Source organism: Berghia stephanieae, chromosome 8 (assembly GCF_034508935.2).
Source record: "Berghia stephanieae isolate SIO BIC M18660-M18661 chromosome 8, UCSD_Bste_1.3, whole genome shotgun sequence".
NCBI classification, from domain to species: domain Eukaryota; kingdom Metazoa; phylum Mollusca; class Gastropoda; order Nudibranchia; family Aeolidiidae; genus Berghia; species Berghia stephanieae.
In genome coordinates, this window is record NC_088367.1 from 47,334,057 (window position 1) to 47,346,561 (window position 12,505).

A 12,505-nucleotide genomic window follows, 5' to 3' on the forward strand; every position below is an offset into this window, starting at 1 on the left:
TTAAAATAGTTTGACGCATGTTTATTTCAGCTTCTTCACAGCCAGAGGGCAGGTCTTGAGTGGCATGAGGAATTGGACAATATTTGTCAGCAAGCTGGTCTAAGGGGAAGGAAGCTGGCCAAGGTAGGCCTGGGGTTTCTTTCATATCTTTATTCACCAACTTGTCTCTTTTTTTTTTTTCATAAGTTTTTGAATAATTTCATCAAGCACAATATCCGCTAAATGTGCTCAAAAAGTTTTACATGGGGTCCCAAGACAAAATTAATACTTTACATTTGCCATAAATGACTACAGCCCCCATAGCAGCATAACAGAAATGATCACACAGCTTGGATGGTCTCCCTTACAAGGCAGATGGAAAGAACAATGACTAACTCTCATGTTCAAAATTACAAATGAAATGTTGGTCTTCTTACCAGAACAACTAGACTTACAACGAAATTCATGCATTCCAAGTAAAACCCATTCAAAAACACTAAAACGCCTATCTACAAACTCAAACATCTTCAAATATTCATTTGCATCCCACAATATCAAAGACTGAAATGCTCTTTCCAAATTGTGTGTGAACACAACAGATTTAGAGTCAGCTGTGTCTAAACTTTTCTGAATCTAGACATCTTAAAATGAGATTTTGATAAAGATTTATTTTTTTATATATGTGACCCTCCGCCTCGAAACGGTATTAAGTCGGATTCTTCAATTTTGGGTTTTTGGTACCCAATCATTGCTTATTTTATGCTTTAGAATTTGATACCAAATTGATAAAATTCGGATTATTCATTGCCGAGATATGATCGTTTCAAGTACGGTATGTGTAAAAACCAAGTTCTGAGAAAATCGACTTTGAAGTGAGGCACCGTTTTCATGCACAGTCAAATCAATAGGCAAAGATAACTCCTTAGATACGGGCATTGAAACTTTGACGAGAATAGTAAAATTTGCAGAGATGCCAATTTTCAATTTGACTCACAGGTATTTCAGACACCACTTGGAGGATTTCAATGCCGAAAGAGGAATTTCCGCACTAAAAAAGTGAATTGGGACGGTATTTGGTACTGTGTTTAAATATTGTATAGATAACTGATTAGAACTATTTTATGATATTTTAACATATTGCCGAATACAACCCCAAAGTTTCCTTATTTCTAATCAAGTAAAGCTCCAAAACCTAATGGTAGTGATTGTAGTAATGGTGGTAGTGAGGATGATGTGGTGTTGGTGGTTGTAGTAGTAGTTGTAGTAGTAGTAGTAATAGTAGCAGTAGCAGTAGTAGTGATGATGACGAAGTGATTATGGCTGTAGCTGCAGTAGTAATAGTAGTCGTAGTAGTGGTAGTGATGATGATGTGGTGGTGGTGGTTGTAGTAGTAGTGGTACTGATGTGGTGGTGGTGGTTGAAGTAGTAGTGGTAGTGAAGATGTGGTGGTGGTGGTGGTTGTAGTAGAAGTGGTCGTGATGAAAATGTGGTTGTGGTGGTTGTAGTGTGTGTGTGTGTGTGTGTGCGTGTGTGTGTGTGTGTGTTTGAGAGAGAGAGAGAGAGAGAGAGAGAGAGAGAGAGAGAGAGAGAGAGAGAGAGCGAGAGAGGGTGAGAGAGAGTTCTGAAAGTTCATCTAGTGATAAGTAGAGCAACACGAACTTGAAAAGCTAATGAGGCTAAAGTTTGAGGCCAAAGTATTTGTGATTAGCTATTATTGGTAAGTACAGGAAGGTGAACATGAAAATTAATCCAGTGAGCGCATGTATGTGTGTGTTTGTGTGAAGACGGATAGAGAGAGGGAGAGAGAGAGAGAGAGAGAGAGAGAGAGAGAGAGAGAGAGAGAGAGAGAGAGAGAGAGAGATAAAGAAAGAGAGGAGCGAGAGGGGGAGGGGAGAGAGACTGCTTGTGCATTAAGAGGGCAGGAGGGAAATAGAGTAAAGATTGAAGCCTGACTGTATAACTCTCTGTGTGTGTGTGTGTTTGTATGTGTGTGTTTGTGTGAAGACGGATAGGAGGAGAGAGAGAGAGAGAGAGAGAGAGAGAGAGAGAGAGAGAGAGAGAGAGAGAGAGAGAGAGAGAGAGAGAGAGATAAAGAAAGAGAGGAGCGAGAGGGGGAGGGGAGAGAGACTGCTTGTGCATTAAGAGGGCAGGAGGGAAATAGAGTAAAGATTGAAGCCTGACTGTATAACTTTGTGTGTGTGTGTGTTTGTGTGTGTGTGTGTTTGTATGTGTGACAGAAACAAAGGGAGACGGAGAGAGTGAGGTAGATATGAAGAAAGGGATGGAGGCGGAGCAAAGAATTGTAGGATAGTTTAAGAAAGCATTTTGTTTCAAAATAAGTCATAGTCAATCAACTGGAAACATTGACCAATGAGATTGCAATTAAAGAAATGGGCTGGTCAAATTATTCATTGCATTGTTTCCATTTTGAGTCAGATGACAGCTTGAGGAGGAGGGGGTGGGGCTTATTGTGTAATGACATACATGTAAACATGTTATTGAATCTGTCAAGTTTTTCTTAGCGTTCACCACATTGTTGATTGTCTAAAAAGACTCCCCCTTCTTTCAGTATACAAAGAAAGCACGACAAAACGAACATCTCTCTCTCTCTCTCTCTCTCTTCTCTCTCTCTCTCTCTCTCTCTCTCTCTCTCTCTCTCTCTTTTTCATCTATCTATCTATCTATCTATCTATCTATCTATCTATCTATCTATCTATCTATCTATCTATCTATCTATCTATCTATCTATCTATCTATCTATCTATCTATCTACCAAATCTATTTATACATTGATAGGCCCGTTTCTCTTTCTGTTTATCTATCCATACATCTAACTCTTTTTCATTTTTTAGTTACACGCATTTCCATCTGCAGTTCATTAATTGTAAAAGGCTCTATTTACTATTATGCTTTTGTGCTTAAAATTAAATGTTTATCCTACAACAATCTCTGTAAGTGTAAGATTGCGCAACTCTTGTCCTATTAAAGTCTTAGCATGTCCTATAATTTCATGAATAAAGAAAGAGGGACAAAGGACCCTCATCTCAATCATTAACCAATGCAGATAGACAAAGAAGTAATAGCACGCGGTGTGTATTAAATACATATGTAACACACGCATGCTGACGTCATGACACATTGGCCGGGCATTTTAATGGCCAACAGGTGCATATGATGATCCTTGACCAATCAGAATCATTCATTTGTAAGGTTGTCAGGGATAAACCTAGACTTGTTTACAGTTTTTGAAGTTCATTATTGGTTGAACCAGGAAATTATGGAAACAGTCATGCTTTCCTGGAGATAGATAAAGACACGCCCTTTGCTGTGGTATCTTACATGGTATTGGTGTACGAAAAGACTTAATATTACTAAGTTTTGGAAATGGTGGCTCTCTGAGAGAAAGTCAACTCTCGTTTTTAATGTCTCTCTGATAGTTGCATTTTAAAACTTTGAATTTATATAACTTATCGTCAATATCTATGTTGAATCATTATGTTTTCATGTAGAAAAACGATTGTAGTTTCTGAAACAACCAAAAAATGAAATTTGATAATTTTGACCATTTCCACTTTAAAACCGGTTTTCTTCGTTTTCCAAATCACGACTTAATACCGCTTTGAGGCGTAGGGTCACATATACGACTGTAGTGCCAATTATGACATTAAGAGATGAAATGAGTAGAAAAGTGCCAGAAGACAATAGAGAATAAAAATTTTCGCGGCGATGGTGGGGTTTGAACCTGCGACCTTATTGGTACGACAACTCCGCCTGGCCGGTGAGAGCGTGACTCTACCGCATGAGCTATCCACGAACACAAAAATATTCGTATCAAACTCAGGTCATGTCTAGAGCTCTCTCTCACCGACTTCTGGAGACCGCGGGTTCGCCACACAACCATCGCGAAGATACCTGGCCAGCAGTTAAGCTTAATAGCCAATATTCTCAACACAAACATATAACATAGAAATGATTGAGACATTGAGTATGCTCCGGTATATGGGGTGAATTTTTTATTCCGAAAAGTGAGTGGAGCAGGCCGAAACGCTCATTTGATCTGTTTTTGTAATTAAATTGAAGCTTACATTCAATTTCACATTATTATCAATGATGACATTGGAATTTTGATAGTTTAAAAAATTTATTTTATTTATTTTTCTCTTTTCAGGCTACAGAGAACTTTGCTTGGAATATCCGAGTGTTAAAGGGCCAGGCGGATCTTTTAATCCAATGCAAGAAGGATTGTATAGAGTACATTCGACAGGTAGGGTTTGTCTTCAAAACATTCATGAAAAATATTACAGTTATCCCCCATTGTGTCACTAAATCAAGTAAGAGTGTACATCCTCTATTCTATGATGCAAATATAAACACACAAAAAGGATGTTCTTATTTTTGGACATAGAACAGTCCCAGCCGGCTTACTGGGATGGCTCGGTTCCCGACAAATCGTCCCAATTAAGCGTTGGCCATGAAATCGAGCAAATGAAAGTTCTTGTCTTCTTAATGAAGCCCTGCTCATTAATTAGTTGGCCAAGATATATAGAATGGATGATTGAATATCAATGCGGTGAGTTTTATACCGACTGCCTTCATCATTAATAATTGCTTGAATCTCGTAGCAATCACTTTTACATGTCAATATTGCATCAAAGTTTATCAGACAGTGACATTTCACTTAATAGTGTAAAATAAACGACACCCTAATATAGCTCTAAAATGAGACACAAATCTAACTGCACATAACAATCAACGAATATGCCACTCATAAAGGTTGCATTAGTTAGCAACTTTAAAAATGAGGATTAAGTGATGCAGTAACCGGCTATGTGGTCTAGTGGTATGACACTCGCTTTCGGATCGGAAGGTCCTGGGTTCAAGCGTCGCGCTCGGCGCATAGTTGAGTCCTTGGAAAAGGCTCTTTACTCAAATTCTCTCACCGTACTCAGGTGTAAAATGAGTACCTGGCCATTAACAGCGTTGTCTTTGTCCAAAAAATTGTAATATCGCCTAACAGGCGTCATGTGCCGTCCTACATGTTAAATGTTGCTGTTGATCAGGAACCCCTTGTAAAGTGCTTTGAGCACATTTAGTGGATATTGCGCTATAGAAAGCTCAGTTTTTTTTAAAGCTCAACCCATAACCATGAACGTGACGATGTCAGTTGACGACATTGACAATGTATACAGGTAAATTCTATTCTTCACATCTATGTAATGACTGACGAATTCTCCGACCATACAGCTGTCCGTTAGGCACTAACAAAGTATACAGGCACATTCTAACATTCACACCTCTGTGATGAAAAGTACGACCTCACGCACACCCAGTTGACCCTTCTGTTAGAGTTATTTGCATTCTATGAACCATTTATTTTGAAATGATTGCAGACAACAGAAAAGCTCTTCTATGGTCATTGTCAAATTTCGTCCTCATTAAGCGGCGGGATGTCACGATTAAGGGGCTGGGAATACGATTCAATAGTCTGATGTCACGCTGCCCGGCAGCGGCGGCCATCTTGGTTCTAAACAAAGAAAATCATTACTTTTTATTTTTCATGCTGGCTAGAACTTTTCATATGTCTTGTGATAAAAGTCAAAACATGATCAAATTTATGTGTTTTTTTTCTTCTGGATGCTCGCCGGGGAAATATTTCATACGGGCGTCCGCCATTGTTCCGATAGTTTAGAGCCAGTGTTACTAAGTTACCATGCGTCATTAGGAAGGAAGTGACGTTACGACTGTTGAAGAGTATTGGAAAGGGTAAAACTTTTTATTTAGAAAAAATTCCATTCCCAAAGATATTGTCCCGTAATTCTGGCTTGGATTGTATTAACTCTAACCTCACTGAGTTTATTGAGAACAATTTTGTAAGATTACGGTTTCTTTAAATGAAAATAAATATTTTGATCATAATGATTTTATTTTAAGGTTTTAGCAGTCTTTTTACACCTAGACTTATTTAATTTGTCACATTTAGTAATTCCTTGATTTGCGAATTAACTTATTCATAAACTCCCCAGATTAAGGAAGCTGCAATAACAACTGGCCTAGCCAAGGATCCATCATTTTCTCAACAACAACAACAACAACAACAACAACAACAACAACAACAACAGCAACAGCATCATCAAGATCAAGACAGTGGTAGCGGTGGCAGCGCTGGTAGCATCGGCGACAGGCAAGATGAGGTTGAGAAATTCAGCAGTATCCACGTGCCGGAGAGCCAGGAGGGGGGGTCGAATGAAAATATAAACAGAGCTGACACAAACTCTAACAATGCCATGAACAGTAAAAATATGGACGATGTCAACACAACTACGACAACGACCACTGAGAAAGTAAAGATAAACGTGGAGGAGAATGGAGATAGTGTGTCCGTTCATTACGCCAACAATAACATCAACACATCATCGGACATCATATCCACAAATGTGGCTGATGAGGAGAGGGAATCGAAAAGGGACAAGGTGGTAGAAAAGAAGGAAATTGACACGACGACAGCGAACGATGTTGAGGTTGAAAGGCAAGAGGACAGTTTGAATGGAAGTGAGGAGTGTGTGCAGGAGAAGAATGAAGAAATCTGCCTCGAATCTCAGAGTCCTAGTGAGACGAATGTTGTTGATGATAATGATGATGATAATGTTGAAAATAGTAAAGATAAAAATAATGATGATAATGATGATGATACAGTTAAGAAACATGAAGAAAACACATGACAGACGAATGTTCATTTTTAACATTTTTTTTTAACAGTAATTTTTATATAAAGTTTTGAAATCGGTGTGATTGAATTTTTATGATTTAATTTGCTTTTTATTTGACTACTCATAACGTATTCCATCTCAGAAGAGATTAGCATTCATTTTATCTAGAAATGTTTTATGATTTAATTTGCTTTTTATTTGACTACTCATAACGTATTCCATCTCAGAAGAGATATGCATTCATTTTATCTAGAAATGTTTTATGCACAATTTGAATTACTTTTTAACTTAGATGTTATTCATATTTAAGAAAGAATTATCGGTAGTTTATATAGACGTGAAATGGAGATGGCGAGAATAGAGAGTAAGAATGTGAGAGATACAGAGAGAGAGAGAGAGAGAGAGAGAGAGAGAGAGAGAGAGATAGAAAGAGAGAGAGAGAGAGAGAGAGAGAGAGGAGAGAGAGAGAGAGAGAGAGAGAGAGAGAGAGAGAGAGAGAGAGAGACTGACTAATTAACCAGAAATTACTCTCAAAGCACGATTTGCTAAAGCATAAAATTTTATTTCATACTGTAAAACCTCAAATAATTCAAGCTACTGTTAGATTGTGGCGCCTGATATTGGAACATTTTTCATCCTCTTTATCATCAGAATTTGAGTGGCTTCAGTTGATGTTAAATCTCCCATTCTGCTCCCCTCCTCCCTCTTTCTTTCCTTCCTCATATCAAATTATTTTAATATTGATAGCATTGGTAACAATTAAATACAAATTAACTTTAAAAAAACTGAATGAATGGCTAGGGTTTTTTTCCATACCTAATTAGTTTATTATTTTGTAATTGTTTTAACGGGGAATAACATGATATCCAAATTTGTCAATGATTTCATTGTAGACCGAGACGGTTGAGTACATACTGCACAGCACTTTCGAGCCTGCCTCACAAAACATTAAAAGAAAAAAATAATTACATTTTGTTTTACCTTGACCATGAAATGGGGATGATCTATATTCCCTTTCCGCGTGCTCGAGGTCATTGGTCATATGGCAAAACATGCCCAAAGTGACCTACCTACATAGTGGAAAGTGTTCATAGTTTTTTTAATATCTAACATCACGATTGGTCATTTTGTTCAGCATGACCCATTGATATGTTTACAACTTTCTTAAACAAAGCAGCGTGTTTACATTTATTGAGAAATATCCACGCATTGGACAGCTACAAATCATGTGATCGATGACTCCATTGGACGAAAACCTGAATCTAGATCGCTCCCATTGAGACCATATCATTGGTTACTGGCTTTGAACTGCATAGGACACCTGGGCTATACTGGTCTTCTCTCTAGAGAGATCAAGGAAAAACATTTTGGTTTAGGAATTGAGGAATGGGAATCATATTGTATTTTATTTTATTAAACTTTATTTTAGTATTTAAAAAAAAAATTTTTCTTTGATTTTTTTAAGGCATTGAAGACATGACGTTTAATTTTTAAAATTTTTCTAATTGAAAAATAAAAAACAAACAAAAACGACATAAGTGCTAAATACCTTCAATCTGCTTTAAGATTATTTCAACATCATCTGCTGCTAATGTAATCCGCCTGTGTTCAAATATTATATTTGTTATTTATTACCCATTATTGAAATTCAATTGAAATCCCATTCTTTGTCCGAAGAGGATTTTGGTTACTGTGGAATGGGGGTGACTAAGACAAACCTCTAAACAGGGGCAGCGTGGCTCAGTGTTACTGTCTTTGCTTCGTACCCGAAATGTCTTGAGTTCGATCACCTGCCGCAGCGCTGTGCGGCCTTGAGCAAGTCACCTCACCCTAGCTCAATTTGCGGTGCTGCACTGCGGCTGACGTCTGGGTTATATCATTCTGCCCTTGGAATAGACCCTGGAGACAAATTTCTCCTATGGGATGAATAAAGGAAATGTTATTTATCTATTTATTTATTTAAATGTGCCTCTCTCAAATTGACAGATATTGAACAAATGTGACCCTCCGCCTCGAAACGATATTAAGTCGGATTCTTCAATTTTGGATTTGTAGTACCCAATCATAGCTTATTTTATGCTTTAAACTTTTAATACCAAATTTATAAAATTCTGATTATTCACTGCCGAGATATGACCGTTTGAAGTAGAGAATGTGTAAAAACCAAGTTTTGAGGAAATCCACTTTGAAGTGAGGCACCGTTTTCATGCAGTCAAATCAATAGACAAAGATAACTCCTTAGATACAGGAATTGAAAATTTGACAAGAATAGTAAATTTTGCAGAGACGCCAATTTTCAATTTGACTCACAGGAAATTCAGACACCACTCGGAGGAATTTCAATGCCGAAAGAGGAATTTCCGCACACAAAAAGGGAATTCGGATGGTATTTGATATTGTGTTTAAATATTGTATAGATCTAAATAGATAACTGCCGGTTAGAACTATATTATGATATATGAACACAATGCCAAATACAACCCCAAAGTATCTGATGATGTGATGGTTGTTGTAGTACAGGTGGTGGTTGTAAAAGTAGTGGGGAAAGGGATGTTGATGTAGTGGTTGTGGTGAGTCTTTTTAAAAGGCGGAATAGTGATGGTGATGGGCGGAGATAAACCACCATTTAGGCGGAAGATTCTCAGCCCTGTACTACAGCTACTACTACAACAACCACCAACACCATATCGTCCTCACTACTACCATTACTACAATCACTACCAATAGGTTTTGGAGCTTTACTCCACAACCACATCATCACTGCCCTCATTGTAATCAGTACCACCTCTAGTGCAAGCACAACTATCACATCATCAACAGTAACACCCTCTCCACAACCACATCATCACTGCCCTCATTGTAATCAGTACCACCTCTAGTGCAAGCACCACTATCACATCATCTTCCTGGTGGGATCTTTTGACTTGTATGGATCAGAGTTGCTTTCTGCCTTTGTCTTGGCTTGATGCTTTTCCTGGCCGGATTCATTGGCACGGAGGGAAACAATTAAATGTATAGTCGTTTTGGGGAGATGATATGTTTGTCCTCGTATATCATCTCTCTTTTGTGTGACAGATTTGTTCTAAATTTTGTATTTCTCTCATAAGGATTCTGTGCTTGTGTCTTGGTGAGACTTTTAGGTGACCTCAAACTAACTACATTGATAGTTTTATCTTGGCGTCCGTTTGTGAGCCTTATTTGAACCAGTCACTTTTTCTCCGGTGCTTTTGATCTTACTTAAATCTATATTTTTTTTACAGCCCCATATATATTTGTGACCCTACGCCTCGAAGCGGTATTAAGTCGGGATTTGGAAAACGAAGAAAAGCGGTTTTAAAGTGGAAATGGTCAAAATGATCGAATTTCAGTTTTTGGATGTTTCATAAATTACAATCATTTTTCTACATGAAAACATAATAATTCAACATAAGTATTGACGATAAGTTATATATATTTTAAGTTTAAAAAAGCAACTATCAGTGAAACATTCAAAACAAGAGTTGACTTTCTCTCAGAGAGCCACCATTTCCAAGGATTAGTAATATTAAGTCTTTTCCTACCACAGCAAAGGGCGTGTCCTTATCTATCTCAGAGTAAGCATGACTGTTTCCACAAATTCATGGTTCAACCAATAATGAACTTTAAAAACTGTAAACAAGTCTAGGTTTTTCCTTGACAACTTTACAAATGAATGATTCTGATTGGTCAACGCTCATCACATGCGCCTGTTGACCATTAAAATGCCCGGGTGGTGTGTCATGACGTCAACATGAGTGTGTTACATATGTGTGTGTTTGTGCTATTATTTCTTTGTCCAGCTGCATTGGTTAATGATCGAGGTGAGGGTCCTTTGTCCCTCTTTCTTTATTCATGATTACCTAATTTACAGAGATTGTTGAACATTAAACATTTCATATTAAGGGGCGGTTTGGGTCTTTTAAAAAAAAAATTTAATAACCAATATTGGGCGGTTTTAATTATTCTGTATCGTCAGTATAGGTTAAAAAACAACATTTATGGTGAACATTTTTAATTATCTGTGTTGATACCCATTTTGCGGCCTAATTTGGGGGTCTGACATAAAAAAATATAACAATCTTGTGGCATATATATAGATAGATAGATAGATAGATAGATGAAAAGGAGAGAGAGAGAGACAAACAGAGAGAGAGAGAGAGAGACACACACACTCACACACAGAGAGAGAGAGAGAGAGAGAGAGAGAGAGAGAGAGAGATGTTCGTTTTGTCGTGCTTTCTTTGTATATATTGAAAGAAGGCGAGGGGGGTCTTTTTAGACAATCAACAATGTGGGTGAAGAACTTGAGAGATTCAATAACATGTTTTCATGTAAGTCATTACACAATAAGCCCCACCCCCTCCTCCTGAAGCTGTCATCTGTCTCAAAATGGAACAATGCGATATTTGTTTATAGATGTGTTTATTTACGTTTGTTTATAGATTTAATTATCTATTTATCTATCTCTTTATTTATTTAGTTAATTATTCATTCATTTATTTATATATAGATTCATTCATTTATTTGTTTATTTATATATTTATTAATTCATTCATTCCTTCCTTCCTTTATTCATTCATTCATTTACTTGTTTATTTATTTATATGGTTGCTTATTTGATTAATCAGTTTATTTATTGAGTTTAAAATGAAATTATTGAAATTATTAATTAATTAATTATCGCTGTGTCAACTGATTTGAGATACCAATAAATGTTCAAAGAAAGAAAGGAATCTTTCTGTGATTAAAAATAATAAATACTGTCAACAGGGGTAACTTTGTCTAATAGGGATTATTTATCTAATAGGGATACTTTGTCTAATAGGAATTCTTTATCTAATAGGGATACTGTGTCTAATAGGGATACTTTGTCTAATAGGGATTATTTATCTAATAGGGATACTTTGTCTAATAGGGATACTTTGTTTAATAGGGATACTTTGTCTAATATGGATACTTTGTCTAATAGGGATACTTTGTCTAATAGGGATTATTTATCTAATAGGGATACTTTGTCTAATAGGGATTATTTATCTAATAGGGATACTTTGTCTAATAGGGATACTTTGTTTAATAGGGATACTTTGTCTAATAGGGATTATTTATCTAATAGGGATACTTTGTCTAATAGGGATTATTTATGTAATAGGGATACTTTGTCTAATATGGATTATTTATCTAATAGGGATACTTTGTCTAATTGGGATACTTTGTTTAATAGGGATACTTTGTCTAATAGGGATACTTTATCTAATAGGGATACTTTATCTAAAATGGATACTTTGTCTAATAGGGATACTTTGCCCAATAGGGATACTTTGTCTAATAGGAATACTTTATCTCATAGGGATTCTTTATCTAATAGGGATACTTTATCTAATAGGGATACTTTATCTAATAGGGATACTTTATCTAATAGGGATGCTTTATCTAATAGGGATACTTTATCTAATAGGGGTACTTTATCTAATAGGGGATACTTTATCTAATAGGGATGCTTTGTTTAATAGAGATACTTTTTCTAATAGGGATACTTTATCTAATATGGATACTTCGTCTAATAGGGATACTTTATCTAATAGGGATACTTTATCTTATAGGGATACTTTATCTAATAGGGATACTTTATCTAATAGGGATACTTTGCCCAATAGGGATACTTTGCCCAATAGCGTAACTTTGTCTAATGGGATACTTTGTCTAACAAGGATAGTTTGTTTAATAGGGATGCTTTGCCTATTAGGGATATTTTGCCTAATAGGGATATTTTGCCTAATAGGGATATTTTGCCTAATAGGGAT

At 36.6% G+C, this 12,505-nt stretch overlaps 1 protein-coding gene across 2 annotated transcripts in view; it reads left to right on the forward strand.

Moving 5' to 3' along the window:
• Positions 1–8,130, forward strand: part of LOC144978791 (inactive phospholipase C-like protein 1) — a 241,163-nt gene extending 233,033 nt beyond the window's left edge. For both annotated transcript variants that reach the window (XM_078925284.1, XM_078925285.1), the window contains exons 24-26: positions 31–123; positions 4,148–4,243; positions 6,003–8,130. In XM_078925284.1, the coding sequence (XP_078781410.1) occupies positions 31–123; positions 4,148–4,243; positions 6,003–6,698 (885 nt within the window). In that variant the 3' untranslated portion in view covers positions 6,699–8,130. The remainder of the gene's footprint in view (positions 1–30; positions 124–4,147; positions 4,244–6,002) is intronic.
• The last annotated feature ends 4,375 nt before the right edge of the window (positions 8,131–12,505 follow it).